This window comes from Mastigoproctus giganteus, chromosome 12 (assembly GCF_048544385.1).
Source record: "Mastigoproctus giganteus isolate SK-2022 chromosome 12, ASM4854438v1, whole genome shotgun sequence".
Classification (NCBI taxonomy): Eukaryota; Metazoa; Arthropoda; class Arachnida; order Uropygi; family Thelyphonidae; genus Mastigoproctus; species Mastigoproctus giganteus.
Genome location: NC_143586.1, coordinates 66,724,635 through 66,751,600, shown reverse-complemented (window position 1 = coordinate 66,751,600; position 26,966 = coordinate 66,724,635). Strand labels below are relative to the sequence as shown.

At 36.2% G+C, this 26,966-nt stretch overlaps 1 protein-coding gene across 1 annotated transcript in view; it reads right to left on the bottom strand.

Moving 5' to 3' along the window:
- Window positions 1-26,966, bottom strand: part of eIF2Bdelta (eukaryotic translation initiation factor 2B subunit delta) — a 139,994-nt gene that overhangs the window by 31,614 nt on the left and 81,414 nt on the right. Inside the window, exons 9-11 of the mRNA XM_090385680.1 lie at window positions 25,962-26,038; window positions 21,310-21,412; window positions 4,600-4,727 (exon numbers count right to left, since the gene is read on the bottom strand). Coding sequence (XP_090241806.1) covers window positions 4,600-4,727; window positions 21,310-21,412; window positions 25,962-26,038 — 308 coding nt within the window. The remainder of the gene's footprint in view (window positions 1-4,599; window positions 4,728-21,309; window positions 21,413-25,961; window positions 26,039-26,966) is intronic.

Here is a 26,966-nt window from a genome sequence, read left to right as displayed (position 1 = left end):
AATAATAACACCCTATTCAATCTGAATATTAGGATTCTCAGTGGTCCAATAAACACAACTGTGTCAGTTAACACGTCCACTGCTCTTGAAAATTTCCTCATCTGACCATAAGATTTTATCAGCCATTATTATTTTTAAATTTGCTATAGTAGGGTTTCAAAGTATGCAGCACCACTTATACACAACCCCCTAATTCATACCTATGCTCATTACTCATGGTTATAGCTTGTCCATTTTTACAAGGGAAGTTGCCAATGTTCAAGAAGGGAAATGAAGGTCAACATTATAAGACACATATTGGCTTTTCATTCAGACAAGTAAGAATTCTATACTCAGGAGGAGGATTTGTGTTTATACTATGGCATGTCCAATAAGCCAAAGGAGTTACTAATCATTACAATCATTAATCAATTAGCAGTCACCTGAGCTTGAACCACAGCTCACTCAAACAAGTGTGCATTGCTGTACTCTAATTTTGCCTAGTTTTACCTTAGTGGAATAGCATTCTTCAGAGAAAACTCCATCTTAGATGAATTCTCACTCACGTGGGGGTGCCAGGAACCAAATCTTTATGTACTTTGAGATACAACTATATTTCCTTATTTGTGGATATTTAGAGTGTCAATCCAGTGTTCAATCTTAACATGGGTAGCATTACTTTCTGTTCAAACTGAATATAGCCTTTTTGTTTCTAAAGAGATTAGACACTTCCTGTATCCTCAGAATGTTTATTATTATTAAGCATTTTGGGAAGACAGGAAAGGAAGGCAACAAAGAGTTAGAATGTTTATAATGAAGTCCTACTACAAGAAATCTATACTGGGCTATTTCAGCCATGATGTATATAAAATTTTATTTCTTCCTACAACAAACAAAAAGTTAGCTTTTTTTTTTTTTTTTTTATGTAAACCCCAAACATGGGAGGTGTTAGAACCTACAGTACTTAGTACCATGCTTGGATCAGAGGTTGAGAAGACGAAAGAAGATATTTGTTGACATTGGACTTGAACTTCTGCAGACTGTAATTTTCAAGAAATACGTATGAAGGAAGGTTGTTCCAGAAAACGGCAGTTGAATGAATAAATCAGGAAGATGAAAAGTTGGTTCTGTGAGTTTGGAGTTGGACAGTAAATGGATGTTGGCTGGTGACGACACGTGTTCGGACTGTTTTGAAAGAGAGAACGGGAATTATAGAAGCCAATTCAGAAGAACAGTGCCCATGGAAGTATCTGTAGAAGAGGCATGCAGCAGAAACAGTATGTCTATGAGACAGCGAGTGGAGAGACTCTGTTAGAGATGAATCATTAATTAACTTAACTGCCCTCTTCTGAATGGAATCAAGAAGCCTGCGAGAGGTTTTGAAGGCACCACCCCAGATGTGGGAACGATATTCCATGGCAGGGCGGATTTGCGATTTATACAGAGTGAGCAGCTGTTTGGAAGAAAAGTAATGCCGAGAGCGAAAGAGAAAACCAAGTTTTTTAGATGCAGAGGAAGCAATATTTCTAATGTGCTTGTGCCAAGAGAGATTAGAAGTAAGGGTAATCCCCAAAAGAGATATATCATTTTGCCTAGAAATCAGAGTATCACTAAAGATAAGCATAGGAGCAGAAGAATCCTTTTTGCAAGATATAAGACAAGATTGAGTTTTAGAAGGGTTGAAATCAACTAAGTTGTCTTTGCCCCACTGGAGAATTACCTGAAGATCAGCATTTAAGGAATTGGTAGCAGATTTTCGAGAAGTTGAAGCTGATTGAACAGGGCAAGGTTTCTCAAAATGGAAAGTGGAATGCAATGTGCTATCATCGGCAAAACTATGGATAGGATTTCCAGTCAGTGGAAGAAGGTCATCAATATTCAAGAGGAAAAGAGTGGGGGAAAGAACTTAACCTTGGGGGACACCGGCATTAGTGGAAAAGTTAGAAGACAGTGAGCCATCTACCATCACCCTCAGTGAGCAATCAGAGTGAAAATGGATAACCAATTACTAAAAACAGTTGGCAAACCATAAGATGGAAGCTTGTTTAGAAGACCTTTATGCCAAACACGATCAAAAGACTTTGAGATGTCAAGAGCAACTACTTGTGTTTCACCAAACCTTTCCATTGAATTAGTCCATAAATGGGTAACATAAGCCAGAATGTCACCAGTGCATTGACACTGACGGAATCCATACTGGCGATCGTTGATCAGATGGAAAGTTTCTAGGTAGTTTAAGAGTTGGCAGTTAATTGATTTCTCCATTACTTTAGAAAGAGTAGAAGTAATTGCAATGGGACAATAATTGGATGGGAGGGATTTGTCACCCTTTTTAGGAACTGGCTGAGGAAATTTCAAAGCAGAAGGAAAAACACTTTGGAATAAGAAAGTGAAAAAAGGCGGCAAAGAATAGGAGTACGTTCAGGAGAACAGGTTTTGAGAACAAGTGGAGAAATACCATCAGGACCTGGAGCTTTCTTAGCATCGAGATTCGTCAAAATCCTTCTGACATCCTTTTGACGGAAGACCACAGGAGGCATTGAATGGAGCGTGATGGGAATGGTGGGAGGTGTTTTACCAAGATCATTAATATTTCTGGTCCCTTGCCAATAGCTTTGGCAAGGGACCAGAATGCACGGATACCATTAGGGCAAGAAGCAAGTTTTCTACTCAGCCTGTTCAAACTGTAGTTTGGACTGATTAATAAATGCTTTACAATTGTTGCGAGCTTTGGTGTAGGCAGAAAATGAAACTGAAGAATTAGAAACAAGCCAATTACGATATGCAACATTCTTCTCTTGAACAGCCTTAGCACATTTATTGGAAAACCAAGATTTAGATAAAGGACCAGATTTTAAAGTGGAGTGTGGGATAAAGGATTCCATTCCTGCAAGAATAATTTCACTGACACGATGTGAGCAAACATTGACATCAGAAGTTTTGAAACAGTAATCCGACCAAGGAAAAGAAGAAAAGAAATCCCGCAGGTCATCCCATTTTGCATTCTTGTAATGCCAAACAACACAAGGTTGGGAATAGCCATGAGATAAAGGCTCCATTGGAGAAGAGACAATCACCAAGTTGTGATCTGAAGTGCCTAAAGGACCTCTCGCTTCGAACCTGCACTTAGAAGGGTTGTTTGTGAGAAAAAGATCAAGCATGTTGGCTGTATGATTAGAATTATCCAGTATTCGTGTAGGTAAATGAACAATCTGTGCAAGGTTATTAGTAATTGCAAAAGCTTCAGCATCACGACCAGCTGGGTTGGTGTGACTAGAAAACAGAAGCCAGCTGGAGTTGTGAACATTAAAATCACCAAGGAACTTGGTGGTGATTTTAATTCATCAAGCCATCAAGGAACCAAAGCTTACTAAATATAATATTTTGCAGGATATATATATATATATATATATATATAATTATTATTTTTTTAATGTTTACTTTTGGCTCACCCTGTATATATATGAGAAGGTATCAAAAAGTTCGTACCCTGACCGGTATGCCATTTTTAATATAAGCTGTCCACATATTCAATAACTAACATGTGAAATTTAATTCCTGTAGGTGATCGTACACCAGAGGTGGTTATTGTTATTTGGTTTTTTTTTAGGAGCATTAGCAACTAAGGCCATATTGCTCCGGGATATGCGGTGGTCATTCCCTGACCTTTCCGCACCCTCCGTATTTGGTGGTGACGGGCTCGAATCCCGGTCTAATCAAGAAGCGTGTGCTAAGCACTGCTGCTCCTTACCACCTGGCTATGGAGGCGCCTGCTGGAGGTGGAGCTGGGAATCTCAGGAAGGACACTATGGTTGACAAAGTATAGTATCAAGCAGTGATCAAGTTCCTGCATTTTCAGGGCACGAAAGCTCAGCAAATTGACGAAGAAATGAAAGCTGTGTATGGGCAGAATTGTCCATCCTATGACACTGTAAAAAAGTGGAAACAGAAGTTTCAGTGAGCTTGTTCAAGTCTTTGATGAGCAAAGAGTAGGAAGGCCGTCAATATTCCCAGACAGCAAGATGGTTGCAAAGGTTGAGCAGCTGGTGCTGAGTGACAGAAGTGTGAAAATTCATTTCATTGCAAATGCAGTGGGAATTAGTTATGGGATTGCCCACAGCATTTTACATGACCATCTGCACATGTCTAAGGTCCCTGCACGATGGGTTCCAAGACTGCTGACACCTTTGCAGGAGCAATGCCGAATGCAATGTTCTTGACAACTTTTGGATTTGTGTATGGCTTCGAACTACTGCAGCACCCACCCTATTCTTCGTGTCAGACTTCGTGTTTCAAGAAATGAAGAAACTGTTGCATGGACACCGCTTTGATTCGTCTCAGGAAATCATCAATGAAGTGGAATCGTGGTTTCAGGCAAAAGATACAGACTTCTATGATCAAGGCATTAAACAACTGATTCATAGATGGAAGAAATGTGTTACTATGCATGGAGAGTACATAAAAAAGGATTCAAGTTCCTGTGGTCTCACCTTTCTAGGGCTATTATTTCTAGTTAAGGGTATGAACTTAATGATATCACCTCGTAGTATATAGACATTATGCATGCTAAAAGTTGATATTTTTTCAATTTTTTATTAAGAATGAAATATTGATACATACAAACCAAAAGTCAGAATGACATCTCCATCATTCATAACATTAAAAGCAGAATTTGATATTTCCTCTTTTGCTAGGGTAATTTCAACTTTGACAAAATGATCTATTACTGTACAAAGATTCTTTTTAGCCTAAAAAATAATTTATTTTTCTTAAATACCATTGTTAATTCTAAATCAAATGGGTGAAAAAAACTGTTTACAACAAAAATATCATCAAATTCACAAGAAAAAACAAAATTGGAAAATACATGCTGATATTATTTCTTGGTTTCATGGAAGAGATTTTATTTTAAAAAAAAATCAACAAATTGAGAATCACAGTTGTCTCATTTCATTTTATTTCAGCTATTTGATCTTTCATGGCACAGATTTTTTACATGAAATGGCTTTTTTATTAGCTTTGAAAGATTTCATTCAATGAACCAACCTTATCAATTATTTATAATTTTCTAGAAGCTAGTATTTTATAATTAATAGTAAGACCATCCTGGAAAAAAAAAAAAAGAATTGCAATAAATCAGCATTTAGTATTGAATAAGATTAAGAAAGTAATCTTACATATAATCTTTACTATTGTTTAGTAGAGTACACAAGTAATGCTATCCACTGAAGCACAAAGGAGCATTACACAGTTGTTGTTATTGGAGGTTCTACGGTGCAATAACAGTTAAAGGACATTATGTGCCAAACAATGGTAAGAGACAGAGGAGTGATAGCAGTTCAAGTAATGTTAGTTCTAAGGCAAAAAGTTTAAATTTAGAGCTGAACTGTATTAAATTTTTTTTTTATTTGTTGAATTGCAACAGAATGGCTACTGGAGTTCATGTTTATAGCAGCTTGCTGTTACACAATTATTAAGAAGTTGGGTGAGCTGCTTCTGTAGAGGAGTACACAGATTAGTATTAGTATTAGTAACGGCCGCATGGTGCAAGAAAGCCTATGGCTTATGCTGCACCAGCCAAAAAAAAAAAAAATCCGAACAAAACAATGATAAAAAAAAAAATAATAAATAAATAAATAAATAACTAAATAATAATAATTAATAAATAAAAAAAATAATAATAAAATAAAAAATAAATAAAAAGGAAATTAAACCTATCATCCTATGCGCTTCCCTTACCCGAATGTACTATCCAATGACCTTTGAATTTCCCCAAACTGTCGGCCTCTACCACCCATGAAGGCAACTTATTCCAGTAATTTATAACTCGCTGGCTAAAATAAAACTTCCTGCAGTCCAATCTAAACATTTCCCCCCGTAACTTGAATTTATGTCCCCTAGTTCTAGCATCATTTATAATCTTGAAAATTTCGTCCTCATTCATTTTACTGATGCCTCTCAGAGCCTTAAACACCTCAATCAAATCTCCTCTAAGGTGTCTAGTTTCCAAACTCTGCAACCCACATATTCGAAGTCTTTCTTCATAAGGACGCCCTTTTGCCGATCTCACCAGGCGAGTTACCCTTCTTTGCACCCTTTCAAGAAGCTCGATGTCTTTCTTCAGGTGCGGTCTCCATACTTGAACACAGTATTCCAAGTGTGGTCTAACATAAGCCTTATATAATGGGATTATCACGTCCCTATCTCTACTTGCAAAAGTTCGATAGATCATCGATAGGACACCATGGGCCTTCCTTGCAACCTGTTTACAATGCTCAGAGAATTTCATGTCTGACCGTATCGTAACACCCAAGTCCCTTTCCTCCAGTACTGGGTTTAGTTGAACTCCACCAAGTGAATAAGTTTTTTTGGGATTACTGTTTCCCAGGTGTAATACCTTACACTTTGTTGGATTAAAGCACAGCTGCCATTTTCCTGACCATTCCTGAAGTCTATCTAGGTCTCTCTGAAGAAGCTCAGCTTGACAGTGATCATTAACTACTCTTCCAATTTTAACATCATCTGCAAATTTAGACATCACGCCCTCTATCCCTTCATCAATGTCGTTTATGAAAATTAAAAACAACAGTGGTCCTAATACTGATCCTTGGGGAACCCCACTTCTTACCTCAACCCAATCTGAGGAATAGCCATTTATCACAACCCTCTGCCTCCTGCCCTGAAGCCATCCTTCTATCCATCTAAGGATTTTCCCAGTGATTCCAACCTGTTCCAGCTTATAAAGCAACCGCTCATGTGGGACTGAGTCAAAAGCTTTGCTGAAATCTAAATAAACAATGTCGAAATTATTCCCTAAATCCAGCTCGTGAGTGACCCTTTCGAAATAGCGAACCAGATTTGTTAAACATGATTTTCCCTTTACGAAACCATGCTGAGTATCCTTGAGAATTTCAATTCTATCCAAATGATCCTGAATTCCACCCTTGATCATTGCCTCCATGATTTTTCCTACTACTGAAGTCAGACTGACAGGTCGATAATTTCCAACTTCACTTTTAGAGCCACCCTTATGTATGGGAGATACATTTGCACTTTTCCAATCCAAGGGAATCTCCCCAGAGTCTAATGATGCTCGCATAATTAGCCTCAATGGTTCAATGCACTCGCTTGCCGCCTCTCTTAAGATTATAGGGTATATTCCATCAACTCCAGGAGCTTTACTGGTCTGTAGGCTCGAAAGTTTTTTCATTAAATAATCTTGCGAAATTTCAATATCATTAATTACATATTTTTTAACTTCGCTCCCACAATTTCCCTTTGCCACAAAAGGCTTTTCATATGTAAATATCGATGCAAAATAACTGTTGAGTTCATCTGCAACGGCAGCTGGTGTATTTATTACTGTCCCCTTTCCCTTACGTAAAGGTCCGATCTGGTTTGTCCTGCTCTTCTTGGCATTTATATATGTGAAGAATTCTTTATCCCCCCTCTTTGCTCTGTTTGCTAGCGATTTCTCATAAACTGCCTTTGCCTGTCGAACCTTTTCTGTGGCTCTATTACACATCACCTTGTAGCTGTTATAGGCTTCAGTACTTTTTATTGTTCTGTAACCTTTCCATGCCACCTTTTTCTGCTCAAGTAATGCGGCAACTTCACTAGTCATCCAACTTGGAACCCTCCTCGTGGAGTATTTTTTTAATGGTATATACGCATTCAAGGCATCTGTGATTAATGTTTTAAAAGCGTACCACAGTTCAATTGTATTCATTCTCTGCGCGATATCTACCCAGTTAATAGAGGCCATGTAGTACCTGAAGGCATCGTAATTTCCTTTTCTGAAATTAAAACCCATTCCTTTGCCTTTTACTTCTGCTACCTCTCTCGTCATCATCCACCGTAGAACTCCGTGATCACTTCCTGCTACTGGTTCCTCTACTGTCAGCCCTGTTATGTCATCTGATTCATGTGTGATGATGAGGTCTAGGATATTCTTTTCTCTAGTACTTTCCCTGACATGTTGATACAAATAACAGTCATCTAGTTGATTTAAAAATTTTGTTCCCCATGTCGAGTTTCCTTCCCATTTACTCCAATCAATTAGAGGCAAATTGAAATCACCCATAATAAGGCATTGACGCTTACTTGCCCATTCCATTTGCATGTAGAGGCTTTTGTCATAATCTTCACAATCACCTGGTCTGTAGATTACTCCTACTCGCATTATACCTTTGTTTCCAACTATCTCACACCATACAGACTCTATACTAGCATGTGAAACGTCTGAATCCGGGAAAGCTATCGTCGCACTCAGGCTGCTTCTGATAAGAAGCATTACCCCACCACCCCTTCTATCTAACCTATCCTTCCTAAATACATTATACAAGCCGTACTGAAACTCATCATCCCCAATTTCCGGGTGGCACCACGTCTCTGTAAGCCCTATTATGTCCGCGTTACTTGTTTTAACCAGCAGTTCGAATTCGCTCATTTTATTGACGACACTTCTAACGTTACTGTATAAACAATTAAGATTTACTGTTCTTGTATATTTAACAACCCTAACACAACCCTTGAAGTTTTTTAGGCTCTCTTCCCTGATATTAGCTACCCGCGCACGTGAAACGTCTTTGCCCCCAGAACATCTAGATAATACGTCCAGTTGGGGTAACAGATAAGAACTCTTAAGGTATGTGCAAGAGTTACATTGACCAATATTATTAGATAAACGCCTGTCAGTATTACCCACATCCCCCCTAACTAGCAGTTTCCCTGAACCTTTAAGGTATCCTCAATAATACTGGCAAAAACTTTTGCACCACCTTTGTTTAAGTGTATCCCGTCTCTACAAAACAAATTCCTTCTACCTACAAGTGTGGGCCATGCTGATAGAAATTTACCCCCTAAAGCCTTGCAGATTCCTTCAAGTCTTGAGTTAATCCACAAGGCTCTTAACATATAATCCCTCCTATCGTGTCTGGGCAGAATTGCAGACACATAGACATTATGGCCTAGCTCGCGACATTTCCTCAGCATGGTCCTGTATTTTTCCAACAAATCGTCAGATCGTGTACGTTTAATGTCATTTGTCCCCACATGAATAATAATATTTTCTTTACCCCCTTTAAAATCTGACAGTCTGTTGGTGACATCATCAATAGTTGCTCCCGGCAGACATACCCTGGTTCTCCTCCACCTATCTTTATTACAAAAAATATTCCCCGTTTCCCTGACAATGGAGTCTCCTAATAAAACAATGTCCTTTTTAACCAGAGTAGTTTGCACTTGGTTTTTCTGTTTTGAGGCTCGAATCGGGTGTGCATCACTTGGTAGATTGCTGGAGTTTTGAGTCCCTGACGAGCTCCCAGATGCATTATTTTCGAGGGCAAGCACTCGTTTTTTCAGGGACTCAAATTGTTCCATCAGTGCACCAAATTGTAATTTAAGATCGGTGCACTCCTTACATCGATCACAAAGAAAAGAATCCCCAGGTGAGGTAGGATTAGTCACCAGGTCGACCTTGGAAAACATTCCACAGGTTCCACAACGGATTAAATCATGACTCACCCGTAAATCGCCATCTGCTATTTCCGTGTGAGTCACGATACCCTGTGACGTGTTTAAGGCAGATCTCGTAACTACCATTATAAAATTAAATAAATATCAATGAAAGTAACTTTAAAAAATTTATATCTATAATATTATTAAAATCAAACAGTTACAGGAAAACCTATAACAAAATAATCCAACAATATCTAAATAAATCAAATATTTAAAAGCACTATCCAAAAGTAAACCACTTAACTGAGGAGCCCTGTCTAAGCGCGTCCGCTCACCTCGAATGCCAACCTGTTTATCAGGTTGGCATTCGAGGTGGTTTGCCAACTCGAGTTGGAATGCCAACCTGTTTATCAGGTTGGCATTCGATTCCCATGGTGGTTCATCATTCGTGGTTAATTTAAAGAATACTTTATATCTACTTATATGTACGGCATATAAGTAAACCTTTGAAATGCTAAAACATGATTACAATTTTAAGGTCAACTATAAAATTCTAAACTTGAATTAAAGGCATGTGCTTGGGTTAGTAAATATGAATTAACGAATTAAGCAATATACAGTAGACTGTCGAAATAAAGGCACCCCAAATAACATTCAAACTAATGGCATATTGAGATTGGGTGTTTACATACAGTGCAGACGTTCTGCAGTGCCAAAAAAAAAGAAAACAGCAAGTCACATGGTTACTGTATTTGTTTACATTTGCCATTTTCAGAGTGAATTCTGTACTGATATCACGGATTATACCACTGTTTTACATTTATTTTAAATTAAAAATCCCTCACTATGGCTCCTAAAGTTAATAAGCCTCATACAGAGAAGAAAAGAACAATATTAATGCTCAGTGACAAACTCGATATAATCCAAACTATCATATTAGGGTCACCCAGAAAATTAATTCACATACCTATGTGTATTGTGTCTGTAAATTGCGTGTTCTCTGGTCGATTTGCTTGTTTTGCTGGACAAAAAACACCAGTTTCTGGGGCAAAAAAAAACTTTCTATCTATGCCTGAGACTGATTAACTCAGCCACAAAGTGAAAAAAAGTCCATAAAAGTTCCTTGTGTCATTGACGGGATTCAAACCTGGGCCTTTTCCACCCAGTATGGGAAGGATGGTGATAATATCAGTGTTATCCACACAGACTAAACTTGATATAATAAAGAAAATAGAATGGGGCACAAGCAGAAGTGTATTAATGGCAAAATATAACATTGGATTATCAACATGTTTATGTTTTTTATGTGCAGTTATTAATAAAATTGCATTCTTAATCTCTCTATTTCTTATTTAGCCTCATTATTTTGGCACCTTGAATCCACGAAGGTGACGTTATTCTGAAAGTCTACTGTATTATATTATATATATATATATATTTGGTTTATTTTAAAAAAATATACATTGTTGGTCATCTTTTGAAACTCAAGAATTTGTTCAGCTTCATCAACATGACCACAATTTATAGAATATCTGCAAAGAAAATCTGAAAGAAGCATAAAAATCAAAGGATGCATACTGAACATTACTACAAGATCTCAGAGTCACAATTTAACTTTTATTTTTAGCGAAAATATGATTTTTTTATGATGAGCTTATCAAAATTACTTTATCCTAATTTTTATTGCATTGTAAAATCAATAATGAAAGTATTGTTTACATATGTATAAATAAAATAAAAATAAATCTGCAGTCATTGTCAGTCCACTGCAGGATGGAGGTCTCCTCAATAAGTCATGTTCAGGGAATGGGCCATAATCTGCAGTGCTGGTCCAGGGCAGGTTGGCAGATCAATCATGCTGAAAAGGCCTACTTAAAGAGCATGTACTGTTGCACTCCTGCTCCTGACCACTTGACTGCAGAGGCCTTATAGTATATTTAAAGGAAAAGTTATTTTTGTGGTAATTTAAAAAAAAAAGTACTTATTTCGGTAATAAAAAATATAAATACTAAAATGTCTTTGTAAAAATATCTAATGTAAAGAAGTGTCAGATTCTGCTATTTTCTGGAATGGTAAAATACTGTAAACATTCACTGCATATAATAACATAAGTATTATTTCATTATTTGCAATGAATGAAACTATGAAGAATGAGAAAATTTTTCGTTGAACAAAAATCCAAAAGAAATATTTCTGATAAGGTTTAAATTATTGAACTTTAACCCAAATATAGGTTTGTGGTCTTCCAAAATGAAGACTATAGAAATGAATTTAATAAGTTGGGTAATATCCGGTGTATTGCATTTCAAGCATGTTCACTTTTAACTTCTTAAATTGAATTTTTCGTTTTACCGTGATTAATATTATAACTAAATAATTGTCTTGTTACCAATTAATTATTAAATATAAAAATAATATACAAAGCCCATCATTTCAACGTTTTTTCATACTTCAATAACACAGCAGGTTAAATGTAAAGATATTTCACATTCTCAGTTAAAAAATTAAATAAAATTAACACACACATTAGATCATAGTATGGTCTCAACATTTTCATAATTTACTTATTTCTTCCTGGATTGTACTAACGATTTAAAAATAACACATTTTGCATTTCTGCTGTGATTAATATAATACACAAATAGTAATAATTCATGGTTTATATATTTAGTAAACTGATAACAAGAAAAACAAGCTCCTCAAAAAAAAACAGAAAAGGAAAAAAAAGAAGACTTTTATGTGCAAAATGAGTACATTTTGTTTCTGCACATCTGCCATAATGCCCCCTCATTTCACTAATCAATGCAAGGCAACAAATACAATATCCAGTGTTTCAGCTACAGTATGCAGATAACCTATGTGACATTAAAATAAAAAATAACTACCAGATTTTTATTTGTCTGATTTTAATGAAATTTGTGATGGCTTGAATATTTCTAAAAGAGTTAAATATGAAATTTCATGAAAATCCATTCACTGGGAGTTGAGTAGTTACATGTGGACATATCAACGATAGACTGAATGTTGGATGTAGTGAAGACAATAGGTGCTTTATGCATATACAGGGTGTCTCAAAAATATTGGTACAAACGTTTAGGGGAGGTAGGTAACATCTAAAGGAATGTGAATCGCATAGAAACCCATAACCGGAAATGTCACAGGAAAGTAGTAGCAGAGGCACAAGAAGCAGAAATGACACAAGACAGTAATTTGTGGCAAACACTTATTTGACATAATATTAACAATGGAGTACGAGATGGATGCATTTCATGATGTTACAACAGATGCTCGAAGGTTCCAATATGAGACACGATGCATGCGTCACACCGATGCAGCATGGATTGGCGGACATGGTAGAACACACCTGGAGTTTCTTTGATAGTAGCAGCAGCACAGATGAGTCTCGCCACGAGATCCATTTCCGTCTCCACAGGCGATTCATACACAATAGATTTAAAGGCCCCCCCCACAGAAAGAAATCATGGCTCGATAAATCAGGTGAGCATGGGGGCCAGGCAACGGGTCCACCACGGTCAATCCTTCGACGCCCAAAACGCCTGTTCAAACGATCACGAACACACCTTCCATAATGGGCAGGCGCTCCATCATGTTGAAACCAAATGTTGCGTCTCACATTTGCTGGAACATCATCAAGTAACCCTGGTAGAACTTGTTCAAGAAGGATCCGATATTTAGTGGAGTTCATGCGGGATGGTAACAGGTATGGGCCGACTAAGCAGTCACCGACCATAGCTGCCCACACATTTACTGCGAAGCGATGTTGTGCCGCATGGGGGGGGCACACCATGTGGGCCCTCTGCTAATCCATACACTAGGCATGTCTGCCAGCTCACAGTTCGCACATCGATGCATGCTCTTCGTGTGGCGACTACTGCTTGAATGAGTAAACCGGAAATTTTCCCTCTCGCAAAATGATGAACAGCGCCGTGTATCAACTTACGGTGACGTTTCCGGTTATGGGTTCCTATGCGATTCACATTCCTTTAGATGTTACCTACCTCCCCTAAACTTTTGTACCAATATTTTTGAGACACCCTGTATATGTGAATGTGCCTAAAAACCAAATATGAATATTTTAATGCCACAGCAAATACAAGTAACTATATTACTAGTTTCATGGACACCATGATGCAAACAAAAAAAATCTTGCTTTAATCACACATCTGCATGATAGAGAATTTTTCAAGCCATATTTTATAATAATTATGAGTTACTTGCAAGAGAATGGCATCAAGAAAGATATCTGGATTTATAAAACAACTCAGCTCCAATCATTGCCAGTATACTTTAGGAAAACATTGAATAAACTTTAAGTCAAGCATCACACACTTGTAACTATGCAATTAATATATCACTACCATCAAAATCTATTATATCCAGTGAGTGTATAAGGCTACAACGATAGCAATGACTTCATTCACTGTTTACCCCCACTCTACCCCATTTTATTTTATATTTTTAATTCTAACCAGTGTATGCCTTCCTTCCCTAATTTTTGCTTAACGTCATCACTTTCTTCTTGGTTTACTGCTTAGTTTATCAAAATTAACTTTTGCTTCAATATTTACTACTATCGATGGCCACCTCGTCGAGTGAAAGGGTAGAGAAGTACATGCGCTTCCAGTGAACTTGGTTCAAGCCTGCACATGACTACTAAATACAGTAACATTCGTGTATCTCCCTATTTGGTGAACTCCTCTGGCCTTATGTGGTCATCTTGGCGTATACACCGAAAATTTATTTAGTAAATCTCCCTTTCCCCACCCTTTCTAAAATGCCCATACCATCTTAAGTTCACTTCACTTCACTTCAATCTGATTGGCTATTAATTGCCCCAGAGATTTTTTTTTTATTTTCTCACATGTAATATGATTTTGACACTGATTTCATCTGTTAGTTTCATTTATTTTCATAAAACCTTCATTCCTGAAGATTCTAATTTTTGATCAATCCCTTTCTCCAGTTAAAGAAGGTGTAAAATCTGTGTTATAAACAGTTTTGTCTTCTGGCTGATCTCTCTTTCAATCCTGTTTAACTGGCTTCCTACTTTGCTTATGTTATTGTTTATTTCCTAACAAAAATATCTAATTAAAATTACTAACTTGTCCCAATGTTTGGTCATTTAGTTGGTGAAATCATCTACAACTTATATCTAACTATACATTTTAAAAGACCTATTATTTAACAGCACAATATTATCAGTATGCAATAACCATCAATTCTCATATATCCCATGCTAAACCTTCTATTTAATGGCATATGAAAATTACAAAAAGAAGTGGGAAAAAGGTGCAGCCTACTTCCTCCAAGTTAAATTTTAAACTATTCCCAAAGATTCCTTCAATCCTCACTAAAGAACTGCAATTTTTACCAACTTTTTATTCCATTTAAGATTACCTTTGATGTCATATTTTTCTAAAATTTGAGAGTAGATATCTGGGTTCTTTTTCATATGCTTTTTCAAACAAATTTAAAACATATTAATTTTTAGAAACATCTTAATAAAAATTCTTTAAGTGAGGTTTTCACAAATCTTTATTGACCCACCATTAGGGCTTTTCTTAAGGAATTTTTAGTACTGCACAAATAATGATTACATTCAAACAACCATATACAGTAATACCCCGACTTACGCTACCCCGACTTACGCGAACTCGGAGTTACGCGGTTCTTGATTTTTTCGTTTGGCAACGCTGCCGCCCACTATCTTCAAGGTCGTTATATGGTGTTATCGATATATGGTGCGACGGCGGAGAATGAGAGCGAAAGATGAACAAAATTCAACTTTGCTGATTTTATGTTTTTTATATCAGTGAAGGGAAAAACACATTTCACCATAATAACGTAAAAACCAACACAATTCCAGCTATCGGTATAATCGCAAATGCAATTAGATCGAGTTTACTACCAGTTTATAACAGATTTCACTAGCAGAAACGCAACTGGATTTTTATTGTTTTATGGTAGTAACCCCTAGAAATGTGGGGTGTTAATAGTGTATCTCTGCCTTTATGGTGTTGTTTATTCAGTTGCTACATGCGCGCAGCTTTGTTTATGCGTATCAAGCGTGCCTCCTCGTTTTGTAATTGTGCTTTATTCCCTAAAAATTAGTAAAATACTTAATTAAAAGGTGTGAAAAGGAAGCGTACTGGTGAAGACACTGCAGATTCAAAGAGAAAAAGAAAAGCAATTATCGATAAACAGAGGCGGACTGGGTCAAAAATTCTTACCCGGGAAAATTTATAGTGGCCTCATACTATGGTTTATGGCCAAAATCACACTGGCCCACCGGGGTTTCCCCGGTAAGGCTTATGGCCAGTCCGCCTCTGTCGATAGAGAAAAAATATGAAATTGTGAAACGCTTTGAGCGAAATGAAAGACCATGTGATATTGCACGTGCTACAGGCCTAAATGAAGCAACGGCGAAAAAGCACATGACAATTGCAAACTTGACAGGTTGAAAATTGAAAAGGGCTCAATTGTAAAGGGCTTAAAAATTTTAGAAAACATAGACTCCAACGAAGAACGCGTTATAGCTACAAAGCAAGGAATAAAAAAAATTATTAGCTTGCTACGAAGAAATTCTGCGTGAAAAAAAGAAGGCGCTGTGTCGTCAGACGAATTTGTTAGATTTTATGAAGCCATCGACATCGAAATAACTTTTTAACGTAAGTCATTGGTTTTTTTAATACATATTTTGTATTAATATGTATACAGAACTGCAATTTTATTAATATTTTTCTTCTAAACTAGTGTTTTTGTTAGTCCTTGGTCCCAATTGAGCAAAATTTATATGTATTTATATGCAAAGTTGTACCCCGACTTACGCGAATTCGACTTACGCGATTTTCGTCGGACCCACCTATCGCGTAACTTCGGGGTATTACTGTATAACATTAATTTAAAAAAATAATCATATCATCATATCACAATAAAACATCATAATTATCACACATTCAACTGTGCATTAACAGGGTAGTCTTCACTTACCTAAGTTTGGGCATCAGTTTAATTTTTTGCCTTTAATTTATATTGTTGTTCACTTTACATTAGTACTGACAATATGATGTAAGAAACCAAAGCTTATACATCACCAGCAAAAAAATAAAATAAAATAACCACCATTTTTTACAATAATTTGTCCAAACCTTCAGTTTACTCAAATTATCCACTCCCATAACATTAAATGAAAAATTATTCCAACAGTTATTGTTATGTTATTTGGTTTTTAGGAGCATTAGCAACTAAGGCCATATTGCTCAGGGGATATGCAGTGGTCATTTCCTGACCTTTCCGCATCCTCCGTATTTGGTGGTCACGGGCTCGACCCCGGTCAAATCAAGAAGCGTGTGCTACGCACTGCTGCTCTTGCCCACCTGGCTACGGAGGCGCCCTATTCCAACAGCTGATCATCCTTTAGCTGAATGTGAATTTCTACAACCACATGTAATCTGCAACCCTCCCTTTCCAATTTACTGGATGAAGTACAGTATTACTGAGTTTTAAGCATTCTAAGGTTTAGAACTCTAAGAGTTCTAAACCTTCTTTCTGAGAGTGCAACTATTATTTTTGCATCACAATTATTATTGTATTTAATACGTACAGTTGATTTTTATGCCTCTTTGTACATGCATACAGTAGACACATAACATATAAGTAAAGACTGTGTTTAATTAGAATCATATTTTTTTTTCTGCATTTAGAACTAGTTGTATACAAAAAAAAAAAGTTGGTTGGAGTCTGATTGAAACTTTCACTTTCTCAAGAATCTAAGTACCCATTACATTTTTTTCTATGGAAAAATGATTTCACATATGCCTTTTCACCTTATGTTTCGATTTTCAGAAACACATTAACAGCATAACCATGAGATACCTGGTTAGGCAGTTAATGTGAAAAAATCTGTACAGGTTATGCAGAGCATAACCTGTACAGATTTTTCGTTATATTCAAGTCATATTTAACAGTACTTCTAACCTTCTCTAAAAAAAGGTCAAATTTTACATAACATGAGGGGCATTTGAAAATTTTGTGGCCTGTGCATGAAAGGGTAATGGTACAGTGTTAATATCTGTATTTAATATATAACACTTCAAACAGTAATCCACCAAGTTCCATGCAACTTCGATGTCTTTTTTAATTACAGTTCCTGAACTCAAGAAAGTTATGCGAATGAGGAAATGTGGACAAAAATCAGTCACTGTGCAGTCATCCAATATTTGGGGAAAAAACAGACTAACACTGAACGCAATTCATGACGATATGGTTGGTTGATTGGGGATTTATTTGGTGCATCAGTATCTATGGTCATAGTGCACCATGAGGATATGGTTACAACATTGAGTGAGTGAGTGAGAGAGAGAGAGGGGGGGAATGCCCCTTCCTATTCCATGGTTAAGAAGTGGGCAACAGAATTTAAATAAGGGAGGGAGAGTCTGGAAGATGATCCTGTTGTGGAAAAATTGCAATGTCCATCACTAGAAGTTGACAATGTGCATGATTTTGGTAATGAGTGATTAATAAGTGACAGTTCAGCAACTTGCCAGTCTTGGGCATCTCATCTAAACCCGTGTATCACATAACAGAAATTCTCGCTACAAAAAAGGCGCAGTGTGATGGATCCAAAAGTTACTGACAGCAGACCAAAAATGCACACGAGTCAATCAAGTCAAGTGAATATATGCATAGTTTTCAAGCAGATCCAGCAAATTTCCTTTCAATATTTGTAACCATAGATGAGACATGGGTCTGTCACTTTCAGCAGAGAAAGGGGCAATCCAAACAGCAGAAACAACTGTCCCCCCTGTCCAAAGAAAGCCACGTTAATTCTTTCTGCTGACAAGGTGATGGCATTGGTTTTTGGGATGCCGATGGTGTGTTGCTAGTTACCTTCAGAAAGGTCAGACAATCACAAGGGCATATTATGCCAATATTATGAGGAGTTTGCATGAAAAAGAGACAAATGCACAGGAAAACTCAGGAGTCTTGGTACACCAGGACAACGTGCCTGCTCACAAGTCTATCACTGCCACAGCTGCACTGCATGAGTATGGCTTTAAAATCTTGCACCATTCTCCATTTTTTACAGATACAGAAACGTTAGACTTTCACCTGTTTCCTAATTTGAAAAAACACCTGGCTAGTATCCAGTTTTTGCTCTGACAGTGATATGATTGCTGCAGTGGATGCAATACAGGAGGCCCAAGAGAAAATTTTCTTCACAGCTGGAATCAACATATTGCAGCAATCAACATATTGGCAAAAGATGTATTGACTCCAAAGGGGACTATGTTGAAAAATAGCATGTTACTAGACTCCTTAAATGAACCCTTCATACTCATCATGTAATGAATTTTTCAAATGCCCCTCACACATGCTCAGGGAAACAATTCCACTATATAGTTACCATATTCGGCTTTATTCTTCATCCTTTGTGACATAGTGGTTTTGTCACTTATTTGGAGAGGTCGGGGTTTGATTCATATCTATGATTGAAGGAATTTCTAAAGTCCTCTTCAATCAAAGCTACACTTAGTCAATCTAAGGTGGAAGGATAAGGTTTTCTCCTATGATTTATTCCATGTTTTTCAACCCATACAACATGCAAATAAGCCGATTAACAGAATCTTGTACAGGCATAATACACAATGGTCTAACATGGCCTAAGCTGCTGATGCACCTAAAACCCAACATTATTCTACATTTTATATATTGGTGCAATCCATGCCCTACTCTAATTTTCTGGAAATTATTCTTAAGAAAATGTTTGCTGGAAAATGTAATATAACCCTCTACATTATAACCCATCCACACCATGGATATCAGCATTTTGGGTATAATTTTATCAACATTCACTGCATTTCTATACAGTATTTTCTATAGCCTTTTCTGCCTTTATAATAGAAGGTACCAGAAATTTCTTCATTCAATTTCCTCTTCTTCTTTAGTAATGTTACCATTGCCTCCTTTCAGCAATTCAAAGTGTTTATACCATATTTCTAAAATATCTTTCTTTCTTGATTCAATTTTGCCTTTATTACTTTTGATTACCTTAGTTATCATTTTTCTCTATTCTGAGCTGTTTAACTTAAATACCAAAAATAGTTTTCCTTCCTGATAATTTTTCATAATGTTTCCAAAATTTTCTCAATTTTGTTCATTGACCATTTTCTTTATATTTCAATAAAGATTTAGTAGTTTTACTTGCCAAAATTTTTTATATATTTTTATTTTATCAATCACACTCTCTCTCTCTCTCTCTCTCTCTCTCTCTCTCTCTCTCTCTCTCTCTCTCAAACTTCTTAGATCCACAGTGGCATTCTGCTTTCCCATCTTTACACATCCTCTCCCCCATACTTCTTTTGCATTTTCCACTAAAGTTGCCTAATTTTTGCCATTCTTCATCAAATTACTGTAATTGTCATTTCCTACCCTGATATTTAAATGTGCAACATTTACTAATTTTTTTTTTTTTTTTTTTTTTGGCATTACTTTGTACTGCCATTTGTAATGTATAAAAGAACTTTTTGAATTAATTTTTTTTCTTTTTTTTTTGAGCACTTTAACTGAACTATATGCACAAGTGAATATTACTAAACTTTCCATTTAAAATTTTGTACCTATAATTCTATTAGATAATCATCCCAGCCAATTAAATTATCTTCAAAAAGTAGCACTCTAAAGGCTACTGTTATTCTTTTTTTTTTTTTTTTTTTAAATTTGTATTTTGTCACATATTATGCATACATAAGGCTGAGTTCATGGGTTGGTTTTCATTGTGCAGGCTGAAACGCTCTACTCCTTCAGCTAAGACTGACTAACAGCTACAACTGAAGAGATCTCAAAGAATTTCACAATGGATTTCAGGTATACCCACAGGAAAAAGTAGTAGAAAGCTATCATAACATTTCCATTCTTAAAATACAGAAATTTGCCTTTAGCCAGTGGGTGGTTAATTGCTAGAACAAACTTCCATCTGTCATTGTGGAAGTTGATAGGTTAAATAAATTTAAGGAGGAACTGGACAGGCATTTGGAGGGAATGGTGGTTTTTTTTTTTTTTTTTTTTTTGGCTGATGCTGCATAAGCTCATACACTTGCTTTCTTTCATCACATGCTACTACTACTACTATGTAAACCAATTTTAGAAATGTGCTTTTGTAATCTTAATAAAATATTGTATGTTGTTAGACTTCTGATAAAAGCTGTTATTTTATATACAAAATGCATGTGTGTGTGTGTGTGTGTGTGTGTGTGTGCGCGCGCGCGCGCGCGCGCGTGCGTGCGTGCGTGCACACACACACATGCAGTCATTCAAATAATAAATGAATTAACTGTATGCTGTTTCATTGAAAAAGGGAAAATGAAACAGCATACAGTTAATTATTTTATTATTTGAATGACTGCTATTAACATCAATGCACATATAAATTCTTGTATGAATGTTTTCTTGAACATTTCTTAAGGGAGAAACAATAATCTGAGAGAATGTATTCTGAATATTTTCCTTCAGTACTGCAATCTCTTTGGGTTTTGGGCTAGAAACAATGGATTTCAGGTATCCCCACAGGAAAAAGTAGTAGAAAGCTATCAGAATATTTCCATTCTTAAAGTACGTAAACAGATATTAGAAATGTGCTTTTGTAATTTTAATAAAATTCTGTATGTTATTCCTATGGTTCAGGCTGAAACACTTCTGATAAAAGCTGTACATTATATACAAATGTATATATACAAAACTCATTTAAAAACGTTAAATATGTCACTTTATTAAGCAAAAACTATAGCTATTCTATTAATTTTTATTCTATAAAAAATAAATTCAACAAAAAATATAACAAGAAATCCTTACTGTACTGTCATTCTGAGTAGAAGGAACAGAGGTAATTTGTGAACTTAAATAAGTTACAGCATTTTTCATACCAACTGAGATAGGACGACACTCGTTAAAATAGCTAAAAGAAAAAAAAAAAAAAAAAATACAAACATATATATATACACACACACACATATATATATATATATATACACACACACACACACACACACATATACATATATATATATATATATACACACACACACACACACACACATATACATATATGTATGTGTGTGTGTGTGTCATATCCATAAATCTACAAAATCTACAAATAAATATACAGCTTGGAAATCCATTGCTAGAGAGACTGTGCAAGGCTCAAGGGGGTAGAATTTTTCTTAGTGTGTGCTTGTTAACAGAAGACACTGCTTTTACAAGGATGGAATACGCTTAAATAGAAGGAATGTAAAAATATTTGCTGATGCTATCAGGGTGGAAATTAATAGCTTAGGGCAGAATAACAGATTAATATCAGCTGCAGACAGAAATCTAAATGATTCTTGAACTGCTTCTATTGTGACATGCAGCAGCCTAGAAAGCAAAGTGTTAGGGATTACATGCAAATACATGTGTTGTGTCAGACTATGAGTAAAAACAGGTGCATGTATACTTGCAGGAGTTTAGGAATAGATTCGATGAATTTGAAGTACTAGTTAAGTTGTCAAATAAGGATATGGTAGAGATATCAGAAGTATGGTGCCACTAAAACATAAGAGATACAGAATTTGAACATGAGAAGTACAATGTGTACAGAAGGGGAAGACAGGACAAGAAGGGAGGGAATATGCTCTTAGTTAAGAAGTGCATACTGGTGAGCATAAGTAACTGCAGTTACAATTATTTCTCATATACAAGTACAATTCACAATAGTATTAGAATAAGATTATGTTCTATCATTTTCTGGATATTTCGATTGAATGCAGGCAGAGGAAGATATCCTTCTGGAAAAGATTTGGTTTGGTTTTTAATGGCGCATTGGCATCTGGAAAAGAAAATATGTTTTTGGTACAGTTTACAGATATCCTATAGCATCCATATGCTCCAAAACAAAAAACTGGTATCATTAAAGCAATCATAGACAGAGATCTGTCCATGAAAGCAATCAATCATGCACTGTCACACTGTGGTGATTTTGAGGGGAGGGGGCAGAATATGATCAAGTAACTATTGATTTAAAAGAGTACCCTTATTAGGATTATATTACTTATTTTAGGCTTAGCCATTAATCCTAATAAGAATATGTAACTTGCTCTTGCACTTTCCTCTCTACATTAATATTTTCAGTCTGTAACTATTGCTTGTGTTCAGAGTGTAAAATTCCTTGGAGTTTTTTTTTTTTATTTTTTTTTATTTTAATGAAATTCCCCACTCATTAAACTCTGTAACACAATACTGAGAGCTTTCTGGGCAGAGAAATGTGATTGCACTAATTTTTAATACCTAGACCATATTGAAATACTTTATAATCTATATTCTGCTATTATTTATGTATGCCTCCATTCTCCTGTCTTGGCCTGAAAAACATCCCTAAAACTAGTTATGTCTTGCAAATACTTCTTATTGTTTAGGTTCAATGCAAGGATGGATTTACCACAGACCTGCTCTAGACATCAAAATATACATGAACTCAAGATAATATCAGTTATTATTAGATGGCAAATGAAAGTAATTATCTAGTTCATAAAGCCTCCATTGAGCCAAAATGATAGCTTGGAGGTTGCCAAGCTATTGAATGGAGGATATCACAGGATACACCTATACTTACATCCAGTCTCTCTCACATAAGAAAACGAGACAACTGCTTCATTAATAATGCTATCTATTTTTACAACCTACATTTTTGAATGCTGATATGTGGTTTATGGACTTTGTTTAAACAAAAGAGTGGCAAAATTATTTCAGACTATTAATGTATTCCCATTATTTTGATAGCAGCACAATCTTCCTTCCTTGCTACTAAAACAAATACATTACTGCTATGTGCTTGAACACCCCTTCCTGTAACTAATATTTAGTTGATAGTTTTTATCATTATGTATATTATCACCAATTATTATATTACTATCTTACAATATTACTATTAAGTATATATATCTTTTGGAATAATGGAATAAGGAGGAATGTGGATGATAGGCATCATCTAACACTGAAGGTTTTAACATAATTTTATTAGAGTATTTCAATCTCCCCTAGAATCTATAGTATTTATATTTGTGTTGGCAAACAGATTTTCCTCATTCTTAAATACATTATGGTAAAAGAAATTTAAAGGAGTAACCTCGTAATAGAGAAGAAAAATGCATGGGATGCATATATATTATCAAGCGACTCAGAAGCCTATGGCAGATATAAGCTAGTCTGCAATCAGATGACAAAGGAGGTTAGGCAGGCGAAGGCAGATTACGAGAAATCCTTGGCAAAAGATGCTAAGAAAAACAGCAAGGATTTCTTTACTTATATAAACTCTAAAAGGAAGGGGATGAATCTGATTGGTCCACTTGACATCGATGGTTCGACTGTTGATGATCCTGCTCAGATAGCAAACAAACTGAATGAGTATTTTGCATCTACATTCACACATGAGGAATTATTAAGGTTTGAAAATGGCAGAAGGTTATCAAATTGTAGCAGGATACTTAATGATTTTGGAATAACTGAAAGCAAAGTGGAGGAGAAATTGTTGAAGTTAAACATAAGAAAAGCACCTGGGGTGATGGGATCTATCCAGTTATATTAAAGGAGGCGGCTAAGCAAACCCTTGGCCATAATTATGAGAGCGTCCTTGGACTCAGGGGAGGTTCCCACGGACTGGAGATGTGCAAATGTATCCCCAATTCACAAAGGGGGATCGAAGGGTGACACGAGTAATTACAGACCAGTTAGTTTAACTTCTGTTCCGGGTAAAATAATGGAGTCACTGGTTAAAGATGCATTGCAGGATCATCTAGACAAGACTGCAGCAATAGTTCAGACACAGCATGGGTTTGTTAAGGGAAAGTCTTGTCTGACAAATTTGATAGGATATTATGATGTGGTTACAAAGGAACTGGATGCAAAAAATAATTTTGATATCATATATTTGGATTTCAGGAAAGCTTTTGACACAGTTGCGCATGGAACATTATTGTACAAATTGGAGCAGAATGGTATTAAGGGTAAGTTGCTACAATGGATAAAAGGATGGTTAAGTGGGAGAAGACAGAGGGTGGTAATCAATGGGTGCTGCTCTTCTTGGACTAATGTTATTAGTGGAGTCCCACAGGGTTCAGTGTTAGGTCCACTGTTGTTTTGTATATTTATCAATGATATTGATGAAGGTATATCAGGCTTAATGTCGAAGTTTGCAGATGATACAAAGGTTGGCAGGGTTGTTAATGACAGTAATGGCAGTGTGCTACTGCAACAGGATCTAGATAATTTGGGCAGATGGGCTAAGAAGTGGCAACTGAAGTTTAACCTTGACAAACGAAAATTACTGCATATGGGTAGAAGTAACCCCAGAGAAACGTACCAACTGTGTGGTACTACACTTAAGGTGGTAGAAAATGAAAAAGACCTGGGAGTAATTGTGCAGTCAGATATGAAGTTTTCTGAGCAATGCAGAACAGGCTGCCAGGGCAGGTCATGGGGTTTTGTCAATGATATATAGGAATTTTGCTAGCAGGGAAAAGGAGATGATTATCCCTCTGTATAAGGCATTGGTCAGGCCACACCTTGAGTACTGCGTACAGGTCCGGAGGCCTCATTTTAGGAAGGATGTAGATTTATTTGAGCATGTACAGAGAAGGGCAACAAGATTGGTGAGGGGAATGAAGGGATCCTCTTACCAAGAGAGGCTTAAGTTCTGCAAATTGCAGTGGCTGGAGACTAGGCACCTGCGCGGTGATCTGATTGAGGTATATAAGGCCTTGAATGGGTTGAGCACGCTGAATTCTGATGGGATCCTTCCACTTGTTCAGATTACGAACCTAAGGGGGCGTAAATTCAAATTAAGAAAAGACAGATGTAGAATAGATGTGCAGAAATTTGCCTTTAGCCAGCGGGTGGTTAATTGCTGGAACAAACTTCCATCTGTCATTGTGGAAGTTGATAGGTTGAATAAATTTAAGGAGGAACTGGACAGGCATTTGGAGGGAATGGTGTGATTTTTTTTTTTGGCTGATGCTGCATAAGCTCATACACTTGCTTCCTTGCATCACATGCTACTGCTACTACTACTACTACTACCTTTAATTGCTTTAACTTCAAGAAGAGCACCGAACAGATATCTACTTATGCATTACATAATTTTTTTCTGAAATCCTCCAGGGGTAATAAAGGTACCAGCTGTGGCACTGTCAGCAGTGGGGAAACCATTCTCAATATAATGTCATTATGCAAGAATTACAACTACAGCAGGTTTACCTTAGAAGCAATTGTAATGGCAACTGTCTTTGTTCCCTAAATTTCATCAAAACACAATGGACAGTGGTCAAAGCAAAACAGTCATAATTTTGAGAATTAAAAACTCCTACAATTAATTCTTAAGTTAATTTTGAGAATTAAAAACTCCTACAACTAATTCTTAAGTTTCTTTTTAATAAAACAGAACACAGTAAATTAAAATTAAGTACTGAATATACCTCACAGTATTCTTGATTTTACTCTCTAAATCCCGTGAAAGTTCTTTATGAAGAGGTGTGATGTAATCTTGTATAACCTACAAAATAAATACATCTATGTTAATTTAGGGAGATAAAAATCATCATATATTTCACTTTATACTGAAAGTACTGACAGAAAAATAATACATTACAAATAAGGTAAGTTAATTTTTTTGTAGAAAATATGTCTGGTGAAAGTAAGGTATTCTTTCATAAGGAGAATTCGATACAGATATTGCTCCAGAAATGAAGTAAGAGAGTTACTCAAAAGATATCTACCTCAATAATAAAAACAACTGTCGTGTCTTTGTTCTGGTTTCTGAAAAAAAATCATTCACTTTCCTTGAGATTGTCATCACTTGAAAATCGATGCCCACTGAGGTGTTTCTTCAGATTTCTGAAGAGGAAATACTACATTTCCTGCCATATAAGATGTATCTTTTATTTTGTAAAGATATATTTATGGTGTAGTTGTAGCCACTGCACATGCACACATTTATTCAACTTTAACTGTAAATTTCAGATTACCATTACCCTATTACAATGGCATCAACAAAGAAATGGCTTGCTGACACAACTGGCTACAAATTACAAGTCATCAGTTATGCAAAGGAACACAGAAATAGAGGTGCAGAAAAACATTTTGGACCACCACCAACAGAGATGATCCCAGAGTGGCAAAAATAAGAGGATAAATTCTGTATAGCAATCAAAAACAAGAATAACCTTTGTCAACCAACAGCAAAATGGTGGGGGGGGGGGAATTGAGAAAGAATTGAATAGATGGGTAACAGAGCAGAGGAAATGTGGTATATATGTGTCAACAAAAATAATTTTTGAGGCAAATGTCAGTGCAGCTGCAAAGGGGCTTGATGATTTTGGTGAAGTTGGTGTTATAGATTTATGAAGCAAAACAGTTTAGCTATGAGGATATGAATAAGAAGTCCAGAAAATGTCAAAAAAATATGAAAACCAAATACTGAA